This window comes from Convolutriloba macropyga, chromosome 13 (assembly GCF_964194025.1).
Source record: "Convolutriloba macropyga chromosome 13, txConMacr16.3, whole genome shotgun sequence".
In the NCBI taxonomy this organism is placed as follows: Eukaryota; Metazoa; Xenacoelomorpha; order Acoela; family Convolutidae; genus Convolutriloba; species Convolutriloba macropyga.
The window spans coordinates 34,018,395-34,040,486 of record NC_134480.1 but is presented as its reverse complement, the minus strand read 5'-3'; the positions used below and the strand labels follow the sequence as shown (position 1 = coordinate 34,040,486).

The 22,092-nt window shown below is 34.9% G+C and overlaps 2 protein-coding genes across 2 annotated transcripts in view; both read right to left on the bottom strand.

Moving 5' to 3' along the window:
- Positions 1 to 21,258, bottom strand: part of LOC142351702 (polypeptide N-acetylgalactosaminyltransferase 1-like) — a 22,374-nt gene extending 1,116 nt beyond the window's left edge. Inside the window, exons 1-5 of the mRNA XM_075403846.1 lie at positions 20,327 to 21,258; positions 16,658 to 16,853; positions 14,153 to 14,322; positions 6,729 to 6,936; positions 4,070 to 4,243 (exon numbers count right to left, since the gene is read on the bottom strand). Of these exons, the coding sequence (XP_075259961.1) occupies positions 4,070 to 4,243; positions 6,729 to 6,936; positions 14,153 to 14,322; positions 16,658 to 16,853; positions 20,327 to 20,834 (1,256 nt within the window). The 5' untranslated portion in view covers positions 20,835 to 21,258. The remainder of the gene's footprint in view (positions 1 to 4,069; positions 4,244 to 6,728; positions 6,937 to 14,152; positions 14,323 to 16,657; positions 16,854 to 20,326) is intronic.
- LOC142351437 (uncharacterized) overlaps positions 1 to 22,092 on the bottom strand; it is a 376,474-nt gene that overhangs the window by 104,532 nt on the left and 249,850 nt on the right. The gene's annotated exons all lie outside the window — the stretch shown is intronic.

Genomic DNA, 22,092 nt, shown 5'->3' with positions numbered 1-22,092 from the left:
CGTTAAAATTTTAGACCATCAATCAGCTTTCAAATTGTAGTGATGTCAGTAAAACTCGACAAAATTTGTAAACATCTTAATTTATGTCCTGAAACAATTACATTAGCCAATGCGGCAAACCAATAGGTTTATGGTTGTAACAAACAAAAGTAAAATTCAAAACTTTGACGAATTTTCAACTTTAGAAAATCCTTGTTAGATTCCGGTACGAAAAATTAGCGCATTTTTGTCGGATAAATAATTTTTCATATCACCAAATTCACTACTAATGACTATAGTTTAAAATGCAAGGTATTTTTGAAATTGTGCTCCATAAGTTAATTTTTGAATCAAATATAAGCTTTATTTGATCATTAACCAACAATGCAAAACAGAATATTTATATCTCTTCAGACTTCTTTTGCCCAATTCTGACGAGGACGCGAGGTTTTTTTGCGAAAATTTACTCCTTAACATCGCATATTTAGTTATTTAGAAGGACTTGTATGTAATTTCCTGTGGGTATCTGCCGCAAAATTTACCAATTTTTTGTAGCTTTTTTAAATATTCTCCCAAACATTTTTCTTAAACTTCGAAATTGTGGGGCTCATTCAAACTCTTAAAAAACTATTTTATAATAGAAGATGATAACTGCTATTTGTGGCGTAATGGTCAGATTTATTGCGAGTCATTTTCTCCTAAAATGGGAGAAATATATATATATATATATATATATATATATATATATATAAATATATATATATATATATATATATGAAGATGTATATATATATATATATATAAATGTATATCATGTTATGCCCCACGTCAAACTTTGTCAACCAACTTGTATAAAGAGAAATGTTGAAGAACAGGAAAAACGAATGAATGAAAGCCAACAACTAAGTAAAATTGCTTTAAAGAGTTCAATGTTGACAGGTGAAATGTTAAAATCAGCAGATTTTGCTACTGGGTTCCTCGTTTTCGAGTTTTTCCAAAACTATCTGATAATTTCTTTATGGCAGCAGTGGCCGAAAAACCTGAACTTTGTGCTCGAAACTCAAAAGCAATTAAACAGCTTAAGGCAATGTTTCAGATTTTCAGTATTGACTGGACGTTAACATTTCAAATCATCAATTAGCTTTCCAACTGTAGTAATGTCAATAAAACTCGACAAAATTTTTAAACATAATAATTTATGTCCTGAAACGGTTATATTAGACAATAAATAGCGCATTTCAATAGGCTTATAGCTGTAACAATCAAAAGTAGAAATCATAAGTTTGACGAAATTTCACCTTTAGAAAATCCTTGTTAGATTGCGGTACAAGGAATTAGCGCATTTTTGTCGGATAATTAATTTTTCATGTCACCAATTTCACTACTAATGACTGTAGTTGAAAATGCAAGGTAATTTTGAGAATGTGTTCCATAAGTTTTTTTTAATCGAATATAAGATTTGTTTGATCAATAACCAACAATTCTGACCAGGAGGCCAGGTCTTATTGTGAACATTTACACCTTAACATCTCATTTTTAGTTATTTAGAAGAACTTGTATGGCATTTTCTGTGGGTATCTGCCGCAAAATTTACCAATTTTTTAGTAAATTTTCCAAATCTTCTCCCAAACAGTCTCCTTAAACTTCGAAATTCTGGGGCTCACTCAAACTCTTAAAAAGATATTTTACATCAGAAGATAATAATGCTAATTTATAAAAAATTGAGATATAAATCACCGCTGCCGAAATAATATACAGCAAATGCAATGAGACCTCTGGAAAGAACTCACCTTTTTGGAAACTCGATGGTCTTCTGTGGGTTACATGCAACGAGTGTTGATGACAAAAATTTCTTAAAATTAATCAACAACTCGGCACTACCAAAGAGTTTTATCACTCTTAATGGCGGTGATTATGAGGTAATATTCATTTACAACCGCAAAAGTGTTTTTGCTCAAAATGAACTAAATGTTCCTATAGGTAAATCAATCGTTAAGTTAAAACTACCATCAACTACAGAAATAAACGTATTTAACAAGCAATTCTCAAATAATTCTCAAAAAGACAAAACGTGAGGCCAACGTTTGTTGTAGCAAGCTTTCTTATAGGGAGGTTAGCATCATTTCGTATGTTGTAGTAGAAAAAAAAGGAAAAGATGCAAAAAATGGGTAAGGGAAAAAAAGGTTTCCAATGAATGAATTTTTGTCACTTCGGTAGATCTATCGAAGTGTAAATATAAAGCCTGGTGAATCTCTCATTATAGCAACTCAGCAGCCGTAGTATGACAATGCTAACAACCAGAACATTTTGATTACTCAATAAGCAAAATTAATTAACGGGAAGTTATTTTTAGAAAATTGATGTGGGAAGGCTCAACCTGCTGATAATAGAACTCATCATAGAACACTACGAGGATTGAAAATAAAAAGTGAAATCAATTTAGGCCGAATTTGATAGGTTTTTAATAATACTTTAAATGTAATCTGTCGAAAATAAAAATTGCTGTTTATATTCATATTGAGAGCATTTTAGGTGACCCAAAAATCAATAACTCGAACGTTGAAAATTTACTCGAAAATTCAAAGCGTCAGATGAAAAAATGATATGAATACGTGACACTTGCTTATGAACACAAATAGAATTCAACTCGTTGCAACAAAAATCATTTCAGTGCAATTAATAAAACTTGAGCAGTGTGGGAAAAATGCGTTTTATCCCAGTTGAAAAAAATGTTTTTAGAGGAAGCAGGGATCAAGGGCATATTTTTGAGCACCGTAAGTTTCCTCTGATAAGTAGTACGCGAAATCTTTTTTAGAATCTCATCACATGGAAAAGATTGCTTAAAACGAGACTTGCCTTAGGTTTTCATTTTTCCCGCCTTTCAGAATTTATTAACATATAAGAGAGTTGAAAATAAAAAATCTATGGTAACTTATTCCAAGGAAATCTGAGCGGGTTAATCAGGTTGGGCCAAAAATGCAAAAAAAAACAATAAGTGGACAACCTGGCCGCACACAAATTTTAATCGTTTGATGAATAGTTTGATCAGATTTGTAGACACAATAGAACTAAGCTGTTAAAATTGTCTTTTTTCACTGTGGTTTAAATTCGCTGTTGATCAAAATTTTTAGCATCGTCCTAGTGACATGAGATTGACGCTACTAAAAGTAAAAAAGTTATTTTTCTTGGAGTCATATTAAGTCATTTTTCAAAAACAAATTAATAATTCGATATCTGGCAAACGGTTATGTTATTCACAACGGCAAAAGTTAGGTTTTCGAAAGGCTTTTTTGTTATTTTGAAAATTGCAGACCTAGAATATTTTTTCAAGCTATTCAAGAAGTGCTGCCTATTGTATGTGCGTAAGTGTGCTTGTTAGTGTTTTTCGTGCGTTCGCTTGTGGGTGTTGTTATTGTTAAACTCTTCATTTTTCTTCAATAGTGAGTAATGAATTTGTATTTTTAAGGACCTCTTAGGCCTTGAAAAGGTCAGCATACCTTACCAAGATGCATAAACTTAATTTTGATAGCATTCAAAATCATAATTGGTGCATTTGGTGCTTTATTTGTACATTAGGGTACTCAAAATTACTTTTCTGAACCTAGAAAATGCACCATTCTAACCCTCTGTCCTGAAAAAATCAAGTCTTGGATCCTTTCTGCCAAGTGAAATCCCAAGTCTTGCGTCTTGTCTGCCACGAGGTCATCAAGCCTTGAGTATACTCTTCACAGAGTGACCCAAGACTTGGCATTTCTCTTAGCAGAGAGACCCAAGATTTGGGATTTCTGGGCAGAGACCCCCAAGACTTGATTTTTCCCTGTCAGTAGAAACCTCAGAGGTCGACTCTGGAGTGTTCTCTTAGCAACCTTGTATTTGGCCAGATCAGACTCTGGGACCTTATCTGATTTTTTCTGAATAAGGCATGATAGTCTCTGCTGATATGGTACGGGAACGGCCTGTAATGAGTGTTAACACACGACGCATGCTTGTGGCTGCAAATAATATGCAATAAAAGAAGCTAAGGTGAGCAGAAAAAGAAAAAATCCGGTTTATCAAATCAGATCTTGAAAACTGTTAATTTGTGACTCACGCGACAGGTAAGCTTATGTCTCCATTGACCCTCTTCCTCTCCTTCTCAGTGAGGGGGTACCAGTTGAAGGTAAGAGACCACTCGAATCCCCCCACCTGCACCTCCCCCGCCACAACTATGTACTGGAAACTGTTCATCTCTATGTTGTCTATCACTGGAGTCACAACTGTAGTCCTGAAATAAAACGTTCTCCCATTTTGGATGAGAACCGAAACCCAATATATTTTTAGTCTGAACGTAAATTCAAACAAAGACCATATTATTAAATATTTACGAGCTCTCAAATCAGTTTAGTCTTATCCAATTTCAATTTATCATATCATTTTAATTTTTCTTTGTTCAATCTTTGTCACAGACAAACGACTTTTGTTCAGACTACCTGGATACTTCATGATCTGTCAAATGGTGGTTCTGATTAGAGTGAAAGTTCAACTAAATGGTCCGAATAGTATGTACACTAGATTTTTGCGTTAAAATTCTGATTTCGTTGCCTTTTCTTTGCCCCTTTCTGAAACATAAAAGTACCTCGTCTTTTAAGTTCGAAAAAAACTCTTGCACAAAATTTGCTAAATTTGCAGCCCAAAATCTGCTCCCGGATCAACTTTAACTATTTTTGAAAAAAGTACATCACTATTATGGCTCAAAAATTGCTTTTTATATTATATTAAGAATCCAAGCCTAGTTTCCTCCAATTGAACTAGGCATTCAAATGCAATCGGTATGTGTTTTTCCGCATAAAAAATTTCAACTGCATAGAAATATGCGCCACCAGTTTTTTCGCTCTTCATGGTTTGTGATCGTAGCAGAAATCTGATAGTTGTTGATACTATATTTATTATCTCTTGATAGGCCAAGGTTGAGCCTATTTCTTATTTTTGTTAGAATTTATTTTCAGAAACTACATCAATGAAAACCAAAAAAATTGCCTAACGTAAGCAACGTATTTGTTTTAGAATCTCATTTAAGACCAAACAACTCACTGTCATTAGACAGCACGACGATTGCAGTTGCAGAAATGTACGATATCAGTAGCAACTAAATAAATTACACCTATTTCAACAAAAGAGTTATAAAATCTTTTTTGAATTATTTTTTAAGTGATAACAAATATAGCATATCTTCTAATATTTTAACAAGGAAACCAAACACTCCAGCCTTCAGACAGACATCGTTCTTGGAAAAGATTTTGTATAGTTTGCATTTCGAGTTCATCCTATATTCAAAAATTTTAGCTGGAAAAGGATTGACTTAGGGGGGATGAGTTGACGTTTTGAACATGCAATAAAATGAAGAGAGCTTTAGAATTAAATGGTATTGAAGGTTAATGCCAGCGGTTGTACTCATTTTTTCTGAGATTTGAAAAATTTCAAACAAAGAGCTCTATTTGATTTTGTAATCTTCTTTTCAAAACATTGCTGGTCATGCATGTATTAAGTAAATTTTTAATGAAAAATTTTGCAAGTTGAGCAGACTTTTTTGCCTTTCAATTAGTCAAAGCATTGAAATAAAAATATAAATGAGAACTGAATGAGTCCAGAACGTGACATTGAATGCTTCAAGTTCAGTATGTTGCATTGTTTTACTGATAAAATTAAATAAATAATTAAATGAAGCTGAAACTGCAATTTGATATAAATGGCCAAGAGTAAAACATATCCAAAACACACTAGAGCTGATGGTCAACAATTTTTCTAGAACTTGAAAGAAAAAGAAAAAATTTCTGCAGAATTTCAAAAGTTGGTATTGTTTTTGAGCCTGGAAAAACTGATAAGCAACGCATGCCATGCTGACTTACTCGGAAAGATTCTACTTTATATTAATGAAAAATTAACATTCCAAAGAAATAGTGCGTATGAAAGTTATCGGAAACAAGAGAAACCTTATTTTTAGTAGTAATAATCTGTGTGTCGGAAAGTAATCTATGACTGCCTTGAGCACTAATTTCCTCCTAATTTTTTTTTACTTAGAATTACTTTTTAAAAGGGTTTAGTCGCTTAAAACGTTTATGAAAACATTTTTCTGTTTGAAAAAAACCTTCGACTGTTAGGTTTTAAAAATTAGGTAAAGAAAGAAAATTGTAAAGAAGGCGGGAAAAATTAGGGGGGGGGGGTTCACAACTGTGGTTATGTTTCTTACCCGTAGCTATGTGCCGGAGAATTGAATCATAAAAACTTATATGTTCATTGACTCATTTATATGTTCATGTGAAACTTTACAATTTCGTCAGATATATCGCAGTCAGCTTTCTGTTCTTGACAGCCAAAGAACAGTTGGCAACAAAATCTGGCCTTCGACAGGCCTGGTGGCCATACATTCTGACCAGACATAGGGCAGTCGCTCGTGCTCTGGGTTGTTGAGAATTTAGATTTTGAACTGATTGAGTATATAATGATTCAGTAATGCTTGTTATTGACATTGTCTTCACAAGCGCTGAAATATTAAGACACGTAAGTCCATCAATCCACTGCCCTATGCTTTGAATATAAATAAGCGAAGCTTCCAAACTTTGGAAGTTAGCAATATTGGAGAAAAAAATTCTGGGACAAAAAACCATATCAGAATTAAGTCTTCGCTCCAATTTTTTTCGTGACCATTCAGAATTCACTGAAAAACGGAGAAATCTTTTTGCTCGAAGATGTGTAAAGTGAACTTCATTAACCTATCGGCTGCAATCTCAGCCAGAAGTGGTTCCAGCCACCCTCTGCTGGCCTCACAGTGACTGTCCAGGAATGTGAGCACCTTCCCTTTGGCAGCAGCAGCACCTGCCAGTCTGGCTCTGATTAACCCACTCCTCTTAGTCAGTCTGATGACGTAGACATGTACTGGCAGTTTAGCTATCTTTTCGTCCAGAGGGTCGTGTAGGTACTCTTAAACAAAAAAATATGTTGATTTTCGGGTTCTCTGTCAAAATCTCAGAAAAGAGCGGATCTGACTATAATGCTATAAGATTTTTTCTCTAAAGTTTCATGATATTGCAAAATTTGGGGAGAAAATCTTCCAAAAACGATACGTCGTCTTGCAAATTAAACCTTATCTCGACTGGGGAACTCAAAATTACGAAAACTTCATAAATAATTTTTATATTTTGACACTTATTGGTCTTAACTCTACACTGTGAGAAACACAAATCAATATACTTGTCAAATTCTGTATCTCTTTTGATAAATGCTTATGCGGCGAAAAAATCAACGCGAATAGTATCAATAAAATTGGTTTTATCATTTTTTCAAAGCAGAGCTTTTACTCAACTCTTCTTAAAAACGTACCCAAGTAGACAAATTATTAAAGAATTACTACTTTTGACAGGGCACAGTGCAGGTTACAGATGAAAGATGTGCTAAGATCATTAAGAGTTCTGTACAGCCCATAAGTTAAATGTACGAAAAATTCTGTTATGCATATTAAGTTTAAATCAAGATTTAAAAAGTGCCCTACTGGTAACTCTTAAAAACTCAAAAGTTAAATTGAAAGGTCTCTGAGTTATATTGGATGTTTTTTATATTATATCGCATCAGTTTTCTCCGGGCTTTCAAAAGCGGCAGAATAATATTTAATTTTATTTTATTGAGATACAAGTACACATACATACCAGAAACGTTGTTTCAACCAAGAAGCAAAAAATATGTGTGATGGTTTCAATGAAACATCAAGAAACTTAGAAGTTTTATTAAAGTTTCAAAGAACGAAAGAAGAACTTACCTGACGAACTTTATTGCTGTGTCGATAAGTAATGGCTACAAAACTAAACTCAATTCTAATTTTGTTTTGGCGCTATCATTATCTTATTGACCTATCAATCATATGTCAGGAAGTAAATTCTCCCACCAACAGAAACCTGATTCTAACATCCACTGACCTCCAACTAATGAACTCGATTGTACCCAAGCCATATATGATTCTCATGAAATGTTGATGAAAATAGAAAGTCACCTCCGGGATTCGGAGTTAAGATCTTTTCACATGCCAATCATGTTAAATATTTTTAGCTAATCTAAATTTTCTCTGTATATTTTCGCATAGATAACCACTAAAAATACAAGCCAATTTTTGTATATTTTCAGTTCAAAATTTAATTTAAAATTCAACTTATTGAATTCTTTGACCCGTGTTATCGACCACGACAATGGTGTCCAGACCAGCTACAGACAGACAAATTTTGGATCTACAGAATGCAGAATCAGCTACTGCGTGGATTATGTCTTTTGTGGCGAAATGTCGCGCAGAGAAGAAAGAGGACAAGGTCAGCACCGATGGTACTGTACAGGACATACAGGTAACCAATCTCTTTCTTAGTGTGTGCGGGCAAGATGCAATTATTAAACTTAGGAGCTTAATGAGTCCTAGGAATTTGATAGACACACCGTATAAAGACATCAGATTGGCGATTCAAAATTATATTTCTCCTAAAGAGAGATTAGTAACGGCAGAAAGAGCTAAATTTCTGTCCGTAATCCAAGGTGTAGGGGAATCAGACGACGACTTCCTAGCACGTCTTAGAGAGGAAGCACGCTATTGTGACTTCGAAAAATCGAAAACAGCGGCCAACCCCGAAGAGGAGTTGGTAAAAATAAAGTTTATCTCAGGTTTGAGGGACCCTGAAGCAAAACATAGACTACTAGACGGTATTAAAGCAAAACCAGCAATGTCGGTTACTGAAATGACCGAGAGCTTACAGTTCAGAAGTCAAGCAATGTCTTTTGCAAGTTCTTCATCAGGTAATAAGCCCTTTACGGTGAAAGAAGAAGTTGGGTTCAACTTCAAAAAGACTTTTCGAAAACCAAATGAAAAAATTACGACTAATAAAAGCAACAACATGTGCACTAGGTGTGGAGGTAAGCCACACTCTAGTAGACCTTGTCCAGCGCTAAGTAAGAAATGCAACACCTGTGAAAAAGTGGGACACTTCTCAAAAATGTGTAGAAGCAAACCCCAACCAAATTCAGGTAAGTACAATAAACAGAATAATTTTTGCGAAGAAGAAAATGTTTCTTCAGAGTAAGCATCTCCAGCATCGGAGATGGGAATGTTTTATACTAAAGAACAAATCTTTAGCATGTCTGTGACATGGGAATACATCTCAATAAATAACTGCAAAGTAAAAATGCAGGTAGACACAGGTGCAGATAGCACAGTGATATCATCAAAAATATGGACTGAGCTTGGTAAACCTCAGTTGGATGGTAAGATAAGACATCTCGAAGCTTATGATGGTCATCAATTAACGCTTCTGGGATCACTTACTTGTGACGTTGAGTGGAACGGAAGCAGGCTCACTCAAAAACAACTTGCAGTTGTGCAGTCTGATAAAGAATTTGGACTACTTGGTAGAGACCTTCTACCCAAACACGGCGTGAACAACATCACAGCCGAGCACCTACCTGCTGTGAAGGGTTACAAAGCTCATGTGAAGTTGATACCAGGAACACAGCCAATGTTCTGCAAAGCCAGAAAAATACCTCTATCTCTTCAAGGCAAGGTCACAGAGAAGCTGGAACAAATGGTCAGACAAGGCATCCTTGAACCGGTTCAGCCAGGAGGAGCCACTAATGCATCTCCAGTGGTGTGGCAGAAAAAGAAGAGTGGAGAACTGAGACTTTGCGTGGACTTGAAAGTGCACATCAATGGCAAGGTCATGGATGAGGACTACCCAATACCAGACATGGAGACGATCTTCCATAACCTACATGGCGCCTCATACTTTGGCAAAATTGACCTCTCAGATGCCTACTATCAAATTGAACTTGACGAAGAAGCAAAAGATATATGCACAATCAACACATCTCAGGGACTGTTCAAGATGTGCCGACTACCTCAGGGATTGAAAAACTCTTCTTAAATCTTCCAGAATTGTATAGAATCAACACTCAAAGGAATCAAAGGTGTTGTGATCTTTCAAGACGATGTGTTGGTGTATGGAACTACCAAGGAGCAGTTCGACAAGAGAATGCTTGCAGTCAAGAGTCGACTACGTGAGAAAAATTTTACTAATAATGAGAAAAAATCCAACTCAAAACCAGTCGATAGCGTTAGCTTTTTGGGATACTCCATTTCAAAGGAGGGAATAGCACCAGATCCCAAACATGTTGAAAAATTAAAAAATGCAAAAGCACCAACTAACAATAAACAACTTGAATCATTTGTTGGGCTAGCAAATTTTTACGGAAGAATGATTCCTGATTTTGCAACAAAAATGCTACCCTTAAATAACATGAGAAATAGCGATTTCTCATGGGGCAAAATGCAACAAAAAGCCTTTGAAGACATAAAAAATGAATTATGTGCTAACCCACTAGTACAGCCGTATAGTCTACAAAAAGAAGCAACAGTTACTACTGACGCCTCTGAAAAAGCCATTGGCGGGGTTCTTTCGCAAGAAGGACGTCCAGTCATATATGTATCGAGAAAATTGACTCCAGCGGAGCAAAACTACTCGAACATAGAGCGGGAAGCACTGGCAATTGTCTTTGTGGTCACAAGATTGAAGCGATTCCTTCTTGGAAGACGATTTACCCTACAGACTGACCACAAACCACTCAAATATCTCTTTGCACCAGACGAGGAGATCCCGAAGACAGCATCAGCGAGAATCACAAGATGGGCAATAGCTCTAATGGGCTTCGACTATGAGTTGAAGTACACACCAGGGGAGCAGATACCCCATGCAGATGCTTTGATCAGAATGGATTTCGTCGAGGACGAATCCGACAACGATCGAGTGTGTTTCGCAATCAATAACATCTACTTCGCTCAGAGTGATTTGGTGACCCAAGCAGAAATCAAAACTGAACTTGGAACAAACAGACTCTTCCAGTACATAATGAAACGAATCAAAAGCGGCCATTGGAAACAATGTTCAGAAGCGGAAAAAGGATTCGAACAACAGAAAGATGCACTTACTTTACATAATGGAATCATCTTCAGAGGTGTTGTTCCTTTCATTCCACCCAAACTACGACACTTGGTTTTGGCAAAAGCGCATGAGACACATCCCGGAAAGAATGCAACTGAGGTATCAGTCAGAATGATAGCTTGGTGGCCTGGCATTACCCAAGACGTTCAACACTTTGTTAGTAAATGTAAGAATTGTCAATTGAACAGGCCTAGCCTGGAAAAAACAGTCTCTACGTGGCCAGAAGCCGACGTTTGGGAACGGCTCCACATGGACTGGGGTTATGCTAAGGACCAAGGCAATACATTAGTAATTGTTGACGCGGGTTCTGGTTGGATAGAAGCCTTCCCCGCGGGAAATAGAACATCAGAAACAGTTAAAATATATCTTAGTCAAATCTTTGCAAGATTCGGAATACCAAAAACTTTAGTTTCTGATAATGATCCTGAATTTGTAAGTGGTGACCTTAAACAGTGGTGTGAATCACTGGGAATTAAGAAAATAGAATCACCCGTCTATCATCCAAGAGCTAATGGACTAGCTGAAAGAGCAGTTCAGACAGTGAAGCGGGCACTTCAAGCGTGGAGTCCCAACCTTAATGTGTCATTTGGAGCATTCCTGCAAAGGGCACTGATGACACATCGCAACACTTCAAAGACGAGGAGCAAAACTACAGTTGAACTCCTGTTGGGACGCAGAGTGAGACTACCAGCAATAGCAGATTTCGACTTGTGCGAACCCATTGTATTCAAGGCCAACGAAAAGACAAATACAGTTCCTGCTACCTTCATCATCAGGAAGGGCCTGAACATATTTTTCATACAGCCTGAAAACTCAGCACGGACTATTCTAGTGAGCGACAACCAAATTGCGAGATTAGACGAGGACAATGTGAAAACTGAACCAGCAGTGGAGGAGACCATATCTCAATCAGAACTACAACCTCAGAACACAGATGTGGGACCTTCACATCAAGATGAAGCTTCTGCAGCCACATCATCTGCAGAGCACCAACAACCCGAAACCTCAGAGCCTTGACGAACATCAACCAGGAACAGAAAACAACCTGACAGATTTGAAGAACCTATACCCACAAACTTGCTTAAAAAAGGAGGGAGGATGTTGTGGTTTCAATGAAACATCAAGAAACTTAGAAGTTTTATTAAAGTTTCAAAGAACGAAAGAAGAACTTACCTGACGAACTTTATTGCTGTGTCGATAAGTAATGGCTACAAAACTAAACTCAATTCTAATTTTGTTTTGGCGCTATCATTATCTTATTGACCTATCAATCATATGTCAGAAGTAAATTCTCCCACCAACAGAAACCTGATTCTAACATACACCGACCTCCAACTAATGAACTCGATTGTACCCAAGCCATATATGATTCTCATGAAATGTTGATGAAAATAGAAAGTCACCTCCGGGATTCGGAGTTAAGATCTTTTCACATGCCAATCATGTTAAATATTTTTAGCTAATCTAAATTTTCTCTGTATATTTTCGCATAGATAACCACTATAAATACAAGCTAATTTTTGTATATTTTCAGTTCAAAGCTTAATTTAAAATTCAACTTATTGAATTCTTTGACCCGTGTTATCGACCACGACAATATGCGACAAGTCTTATTTGTCCCATAAAAAATACTATCTTTGAAAAAAGGATGAAAAAGTGAAAATTAAAAAACGAGAAAATTAGAGCCAAACTTCTCATTTTTTTGTCCGATTTTTTTTTAAAAATAAAAGACAACTTTGTACAAAAGGAACTTCGTCTCTTTTGCATGAAACAGTGCCTACATGCGTCATTCTTTAATTCCTTTACCAATAAATTCAAAAAAAAACAATATAATGGTTTAAAAAAAAGTAGCAAAAATAGAATACAAATCAGCAAAATATGAAAAAAAAACTTCAAACTAGTGTTAAATTACCGTTATTTAACAAATTATTTCAAAAAGATATCAAAACAGTCTCAATATCACTATTTTATTCCACAATAACTTGTTAGACAACATAAATTAAACATAAAGCCAAAAAGAAACAGCTTCAAAAAGAAGCATGAGAACAAAAAAAGCACTCGTTTAGCAAAAATTTTGCACGTCTACTTTTTCCCTTCAGTTTCAAAAGCAGGTATGAACAACATTACGACTCTTCGTTTTCTCCGCTCTTCGAATTTGATCACCACAATAACTCTCTCAAAATTTATTCTCTGGATTTCACTTTATTCACTGGAACATTTATCTCTGAGCTTCCGGTTTCTTTGCTTGCTTGCTCTAAGAAAGAAAACAGAAAACGATAGCGCCTCTCTGAGTCGTAAAAAGTACTTCTCCATTACTCCTCTTCGAGTCGTAAAAAGACAACACCGCAATAGAATTCAAATTCTTTGGTTGTAATAATGTTCAAATTATTCTCTTAGTTACACAGTAATTCGTTATTTTCAAGAAAATTATTACTAAATTCACCATTAATTGAATGCTACTGGGCCATTGCTACAAATAGTAGGAAACTGATTGAAATTGTTCGCAATATTTTGTAAATGCTTATTGGGTTGAAACTTCAAGATTTTTTATGCATGTCCGGTAGGTTTGAAAGAAATAGGAAGTCTTAGAGTTGTTCAAACTTTGCATCTTCAGTTGCTGATAAATCATATCATATTGTAACAGTTTGTGAAGTTTTTTCTTTTCTTGTTTTTTTAAAGAATATTGCGAACTATCTATTGACAAGTTACCACGGCTCATGCACACTGGTCAGGGTTTTGACTGTTAAAATTTGATAAAAGATTGATATAGTCGGGCAAAAGTTTTTTCCACGATTATTTCATCAAGTTTCTGCGGTGAAAACAATGAAATAAAAAGGGAAAAAATATAGGTAGAAGTTCGTGTAGAAAAATTGATTCCATAATGGAAACAGAAGAGAAAAGGACTTTTAATTGCGATGCAAGACAAAGAATTGAATGGAGCTGTTTTTTACCATCAAAACGTCGAGTCTTTCATATTAAGGGTGGATTTAGGGAGTGGAATGAAGGATGAAATAAAGTGTAACTCGACGATGTCCTTGTCTTTATTCCACCCGTACCCCCACCTTTTTGCGGTTTAAAATTTGTACCCACTCTTATCCTCATTGCTTTTCGATTGAGCAGACTCATAACCGCGTTCCGTACAATTGATAAATTGAATTAAAGTTAGCACTTACCCCTTCCTTCGCTGGCATCGTCGACTAGAATGATTTCACGGAGGAGATGTCTGGGTGACCTGTTGATGACACTATGAATAGTTCTTAGAAGGGTACACTCGGCCTCATTGTGGAACACTATCACCACTGTAGTGTCTGGCAGCTCCATAGGGTACTCGTGTTTTAGACACCTGAACGGAAGCATCACGTGAAGCTGTTCAATAACCCATTTTGTTTTCTTTTTTCACAAATCTTGAAACTTTTAGTTACCAGGCCATTTGGTTTCTTATTTAGTGCATTTTACTATGCTTCAGATTTCCATATTGTTTGTGCTAATTATCTTCAACTCTCAACAGGATAAAGTTGAGAGCAGAAAGATCTTTGCTGTTAAAGGCATCCATTATTTTTACCATTATTGAGTCAGAAAAATTTGCAAACAGGACCAGGACCCTCGTCCCATAGTATATCAGTAATGAAACATTGTATTCCAATTGTATAGCGTCGGCCCAGTACTGTATCAGTGTATCCTAAGGGTATCTTGCTACTCATGATGTGCAGTATAAGTCCCGTTGTTAGTTTTTTCCTGAAAATAGACTGAGCATCCTTGGTTTTGATTCCCATTATGTTCATATGAAAATCATGACAAATTGTGAAAATTTGGAAAACAAATTGAAATTTTGGACGATGCACTTTTTGAGCATGACAATAACTTACAACTTTAAAACGTTGCAAAAAAAGTTTTAAGATTAGCGAAAAACCACCAAGACCAGTAAATACACGCCAAAACCACTAAATACATGCCGAGTGCCTGGAACATGACATATATTCAGATATTTATGGCCGAAATTCAGATATTTGTGGTTTTATTTCAGACTGTAATGGAATTTTTTAAGAATGTCTTTGTTTTAGGTCCGACGAAAACAGATTCCATTCGGGCCGACGATATACAGTGATTTAGTACTGATATACTATGAGGGTCCAGGCCTTCCCACTTTATCCCTCCAAATCTCCGAGCTTACTTTGTGGTTATGTAATGCATGACACCCCCATCACGGTTTTTATACCACAATGGGGGGAGCATAACTCCGTGGTGCGGGGGTATAGAGGAACCCCACATCTGAAATGGAAATATATAATAGATATAATACGTGAACCATAACATTATAACGTCAGTGGTGGGGAATTTGCGATTTTAAAAGAATGTTATGAAACAAATTAACATATTTTTTATTTGGTCCTTTATTTTACTTTTAATCGGTTTTTCTTCTTTATGGAGATATATCTATCAATTGTTTTTTTTTTATTTTTTTTGCTATTGTTATGTCTTCTATCATGTTGCTAAAATAAAACAGATTGTGAGAGGAAATAATGCATACTTCTATTAGCGTAGTGGTTATTGCCACCATTTTTTAACAGAGAGGTCGGGGGTTCGATCCCTTTCCTAGTCTGAGGTTTTTGCAGCGTGAAAATTTTTGGCAACTTGGTTCTTTTTCGGCTATTTTAGACTTTTTTTGAGCATTTGCTTTTTCTCTCAACTTTTCTTTGATTTATCCGAGGCTGTAATAGAAAAATTGAAAAAACTTTCAACCACCATGGACCTGTCTATAATGGTAAATAATGGTTCAGTCCTGATGCCTCTAGATCAATCACGATGTTTACGGATTGATGAAGATCAGTACTCAGAACTAAAAGTATATTCTTACTCCTGTTTATGAATACCTAAAGGCTTGTAAGTTAACCATTTTCTCTAAATAAATATTTTGCTAAGTGTTTTGTTTTAGCCTGTGTAAGTGTATTTGCAGTTCTTTCTCGGACTGTTGACGGAGTATGTCCCATCTTAAATTCAGCGAAACCTATATTTTGGTTCTGATTTTGCAATGAAAAGTCTAAAAAAAAAGACTTGATCATAGTATTGTTCAGAGTAAAATTACAGAATTGAAATAGTATTGTTCAGTACTGGTTTACTATGGGAGGTTGCTCCGGGTAATCATATAACAAAATTAAACAATAAAATTTGATTTGCGGACCAAGCAACTGATCAATATCAAGGTTGACGGTTGCCTCGTGAATTCAAAAAAATCAGGATAACCCATGTTAAAAAAGGTAAACGTGATCCCAAGTCGAGGTGTGCATTAATGATGAGACAATTGAAAACTCGCAAGAATGGAAGTGTGTTGTTGATCACACGGTCGAGATCCATAGATAAAGTAAAATCTGCCTAAAATCTGGTCATTAACCAACAAGCTGAATTCCAATCATTAATGAGGAAATTCATTTCGATTTAGATCTGAACTTCGTTAACAAAAACAACTCCGTTTTTTTAATGGCTATCGAAATTGCGGTTTTCGAAAAAAAACTATGCGTCAAAACTTTGTTCAAACTGAGATAGTTCAATTGAAAGGAACAATTAGGAAAGAATGAATGAGTTTGAAGCGTAAATTATATTTGGCATTTATTAGGCTCAATTTTTTTTCAATACTGCAATTCGACGAGGCTGAATTTTGGGTACTAAAAACAGAAACTAACCCTTTAGGTCTGTAGTCAGCTAGAGATCTGTTGATTGAGATCTTGTTGCACACTAATAAGTTGAACTGATTGATTGAATACAGTTTCTTCTCCTCCTCCTTCTCTTCCTTTCTCACTCTGTGACCCTGTCCATACTCCCCCGGAAGACTCTTAGGGGGGTGTAGGTCTCGCTCGTACAGATCACCCATCATGTTCACTATAAGTCACAAAAACACACTGAATTAAACTAAAGATTAATTGGATCATTTCCGTTTATGCGTACCCCAGTACTTTTTGAACCCCCATTTATAGAAGAGCCCCAGCGTCATTATTAAATTGTAAATCATTATATAAAAATGGCAAGTGCGCTTGGGTGTGCAATTAATATGCATCCTCTCAGTTGGGGGGGGGGGGGGGGGCACATATAGAAAGGATCTATTTTTCTAATCTGAGTTTAAAAATCTTTTTTTCTGAATTCTCCAATTGAAATGGAACCTACGTGTTTTTTTTAAAACAATAATGATATGAGAAGTGTATGAACCAGAGCAATAGAACACCTTACATAAACTTACAGTTTAAAAACATTTCAGGACACAGCTGCTTCGTTCTTGGAAAACAATAAAACCGTTGGATTTAAAAGGAGATTAAAACAATCCAAGTGCACATTTTAAAATGCCGAAAGTCCGCAGTGCCAGAAGTTAAAATGCCAGAAATTTCTACTTAGCCAGAAGTTGACTTATGTTTCTTTAAAACAAGCAAATTTTCTGTTTTAAGCATGGTTACGCAACTTAGCATAGGTCACTTTGGAATTTTGACTTAACAACTCGAACTGCTTCGCGGTTCTCGAAAAACGCAAAAACTTCTCAGTGACCTCTAACAGATTCACGTAATCATTTCATAGGATACAAATAAACATTCAGTCTTGCTATTAAACAGAAAAAAAGGTTCTAATTTTTTGGTTTATACACTGGTGATATTCCTGATAATCATTTTAATTGACCATTAATTGACCATTTTGCTTGATCCGGGAATTTCTTTTTCAATTGAGTTACAAAAAATATTTTATGAAAAGTTATTAACTTCAGTTGATCTTGGACAAGAGTTACAAAAGTTCTGTGCGATACCATACATTGATCCATCTTATCAGCACAATATGCTATCCTGCATCCCTGATTTCTAAAAAACTGGTAATGATGTGAAAAAATTACATAATTCATTCTCAAGAAATACAATATATCGGAAATATAATCTAGTTGTCAGCAATGAGCGTATGAATTATTAATTGGAGGGTTAGGCATTTATATAGTTTAACATAATATAATTATCATTCAATTCTGAAAACATTAATATCTTAGTTTGATAATTATATGGAAAATCCTTTACTCTGATATGGTAGATTTACATTAGGGTAAAATTAGAGAGAAAAACAATATTGAAAAAAATTAGTTTGAAGTACAGTTTCCCCAAATCATAATTAGAAACAGAACTTACGGTAGAAAGACTCCCAAAAATCTTTTCATAAGACATCGCATATCCCCGAATAAGATTCTAACGAAATTGCAGATACAGGGCTAAGCCACAAAAAAGTAGTTATGTTCATTAATTTTTCTTTCAATTAAATCTTTTCAGTAATCTAAAATGTGAGTACATGATTGGAAACTTTGTAAACAAATTCAAGACAATGTCGAACTTCAATTGAGAAATTTTTAAATTTTAAACCAGAGCAAAAACATCTTGTTTAGCTCATAAAAAGTGAAAACTTCGAAACTAATTGAAAAATTCCGACCTGTTTAAATTATCTATAAGTGTTTTAAAAATCTAATTCAGTTGAATTATTATAACAATGACTTTTGCTACTTCAATTTTTAAATGGTTTTCAAGAACTAAATTTCAGAGACATAATTTAAATTAATATTCGTTTTCAAAAAATAGGGAACCTGTTTTTCCCTTCGGTACCTCCTGGTAAGAAACCTGGTCAAAAACATTCAATAAATTACTGCGATCAGTGAGGCTATGGCACTCTTTCACACAGTTTTTACGCAGAAAAAAGTTCATTCAATAGTTATTCGGGGGACGTAAGACATTAGGCACATTATGACGCAAAGGTATACCCAAATCGCCACGGGCAGATAAGCCCGATGCGTGTATCTCGTGTTCGTTTTTACCATGTTAATACATTGAAAATGGAACAATATTGCGGAAAATAGCTACTTTAGCAGAAACTGGCAAAATGGAAGGGAAATTAGCAACCCGTGTTCGCAAAAGTTTCGTAATCCTAGCCGCGAAATACAAGTACAAACTTCATAACCTATTTTCCGCACGGCTTGTATCACGCATCTGCTCCAATTTTGTATCAATTTTTTACACTCAATGTAGCTCGATTTTGCATATAATCCGCAATTAAGCCTAACTTAATTACTACTTATTTAAATAAGCCTAACTTATTACTACTAGTAGTACTTTTTTACTACTTTATTACTACTGATAGTACTTTTTTGCTATTTATTACTACTTATTATTACTATTTATTACTGCTTATTAAAATCGGCCAGTCCCACATTGATATACAAAGCCTTTGAGGTGCGAGAGATTTTTCGGGAAAAAAATCAGTTTTCGTGTTTGCATGCATTTAAAGCACTTTAAAGCTTTGAAAGCTTCAAGTAATTCTTTATTAAAGTGCTTATTGCATGCTCAAAATGCTCGCGAATAATAGATACCTAAATTGAGCGGAAACGTGCTACAAGACTTGTAACTTACTTTTCGTTCCGAATGTTCTTTTATTTCGCAAAATTGGCGGAACCCCTTTTGCGAAAAGTAAGACACAAAGGATGTCTCCTAATTTCGTTCATTGTATGTATCTAATTTTCTAGCCAATTTTACTAAGGCGGAAATTTTGGGGTATACCTCTGCGTCGTAATGCAGAAAACTGATTAGCAGAAAACAATTTTCATTGAATTAGGCAAAAAAATTGTCTAAAAATTGAAAATTAGACGGAAACGAATGATATATGTTAGTTCAGAATCCACTTGACGTTATGGTGTACTCAAGTTTTCCTTGCAATTTTCTTTGGATGAAAACCAGTCAATAATGTGCTTGTAAATTGTTCAGTTTTTACATTTTTACATTAATTCTACTACGACCCTCTGAAATATCAGGAAAATTGATTCTGGCAATATTTACAAGGGAACGTGCGGAGAACAATAATTGCTTTATTTTAAATATTTGATAACTATGGGATGTGACAAAGTTAGAGAAGCAAGTTGGCATAAATGAGAGATAATTCTAAGCAAAGAATGCTTCACTTGAAAAACCGCCTATATGTTTTTTGGTTGGTTTTCACCTAATTTCCACAAAATTTATTTGAAAAATGGCTACACATAAAAGCTTTAACTAATTAAGCTTTCGCCTAATATATCGTCTCCGTTCTGCAGATACTTGAATTACATTAAAATTTTTTGATCCCCGATGTTAAAATTGAGCTGAGAGAAAAATCAGGTCGTCTCATTTAGACACCACAATTTTTATTTTGAGTGGATTTGCAAAAGTGTAGAAAATATTTCCTTCACGCGTGAACAAAATTTTTGTTTATGTTACCACGCGTGAGCAAAATATTGTTCGTTTTGTACTGAAATTGATTTGCACAGCCTAATGAAAGTTGGGTAATATCCATTGCTATATAATATTCATTACCAAATGTCTTTTTCTGTGCAGGCACCTGAACTTCTTTTTCAGGCTCCTCATCATTAAAATGATCACCACTTCCGCCACCATCCTTGACGTTATCTTTCCTGATAGGCTGATCTTTCTCTTCTCCCATTGGTTGTTTTTTGTCAGCTTCTATTGGTTGCCCTGCAGCATTTCCATTTTCGCTATCTTTTTTAACTAATTCAGCCGGAGCATTTTCTGCTAAATGACCTTTTTCGTCTAATTTTTTGGCAGTAGCGTCTTTAGCAGAATCAATAATGGCATTTTGTGCTTCTAAAGCTCTAACTTGTTTCGGCTTCTCGACCTGTTCGGCTATAATTGGCTGATGATCTTCGGCTGCCGAAAGCGAATTTTGAGGCGCCGAAAAATGGAATAAAATTAATACGTCACATAGAAACCAAAAAATAGATGTTAATAATACAATTTTACAGTAAAGAAGAGAATTTTTACTAGCACTTAAGCCGAAAAGTTTTCTGGTTACGCGAGACGGCATTTTAAAGTCTGGTTTAATTCGCTTAAAAAGTCAAGAACTTTTCAAGGAGTTTTCTGTTATAATTAGTAAGTTTTGGTTTATAAAAATAATATTAGGCACAAATGCCACATTAGCTAAAAATTGTCTCTAGTGTGACAAATTTTTATTCCACGCTGCAAAATAAACAGAAAAAGAGGATAGAAAAGAAAAAAATGAAATAATAGCAGTGGTAATTTTCATTACATTATGGCTTAAAAATTAATTTTTCTTATTTTAATGCTCTGAATTGATACGAAAACAGATGATGATAAATTAGCAGTAATTTTTATCGCAATTTTAATCATAACTCTATTGACGGATGTATAATAGTTTAAAAATCTGAAATGAAGAATATGATAGTAATAGTTTAAAACCACGCGCAGTAGAAGACAACAGATAAAGATGACACCGAAATAATATTAAAACGTAAATTAAAATGCCACATATGTTTTACTGTTTGAATCTCCTTTTAAAAACTAATTTTTTCCAGTTTTGTATAAGAAGAAATTCATTCTTTTACCAAAGCCAAATTCAACATCAAACCACATAAACAAACACAAAGAAATCTTATTCTTACAATAGCCACGACTTAATTCTGACGCATGATTTTCAATATAAATCTACTTAAGTTATAAAAAAAAATATGCCTAGCATTAGTAATACACTAGTTAGTTCGATTCTTAGAACAGTCTTTCAAACGATTAAACACAAGATTACTCACTCCGCTATTTGTTTGTTGTTTTTCCAGACATTTTTTATAAACAATGTTTTAAATTGATTGGTTGTCTGCAACATATAAACATAAATTAGACTCCAGTTTTTCTATTGTAACCCGACAATGAACGTTTATTACTTAGGAGAAGGCGTGACATAAAAAGGTGTGGTCTTTGTGATGACATCTGATTTATTCCCAGGCTAGCAGGAAATTTATTTTGGAAAAATAGTTAATCCTTTGTTAAGGTCAATCCGGTTTTTCAGTGACAAATTTTTCAAGGCGGTGTCTTGAAAAAAAGAGCACGCACCACTCTCTCATTTCAGTACGAAAGATTTTGTTTTTCTTTCTGAAATAGCCCAGAGAATCGAATTTTCGCAAAATTATATAAAGATTCTTTATTTCGGCGCCTCATTTACAATTCTCCTTCATTTTAAATTGCCGCTCATAACTAACCATGTTTATAAAGGCAGTAGAATACTTAACAGGTCAATATTAATGAAATCAGAATTAAATATAAAAATTTTT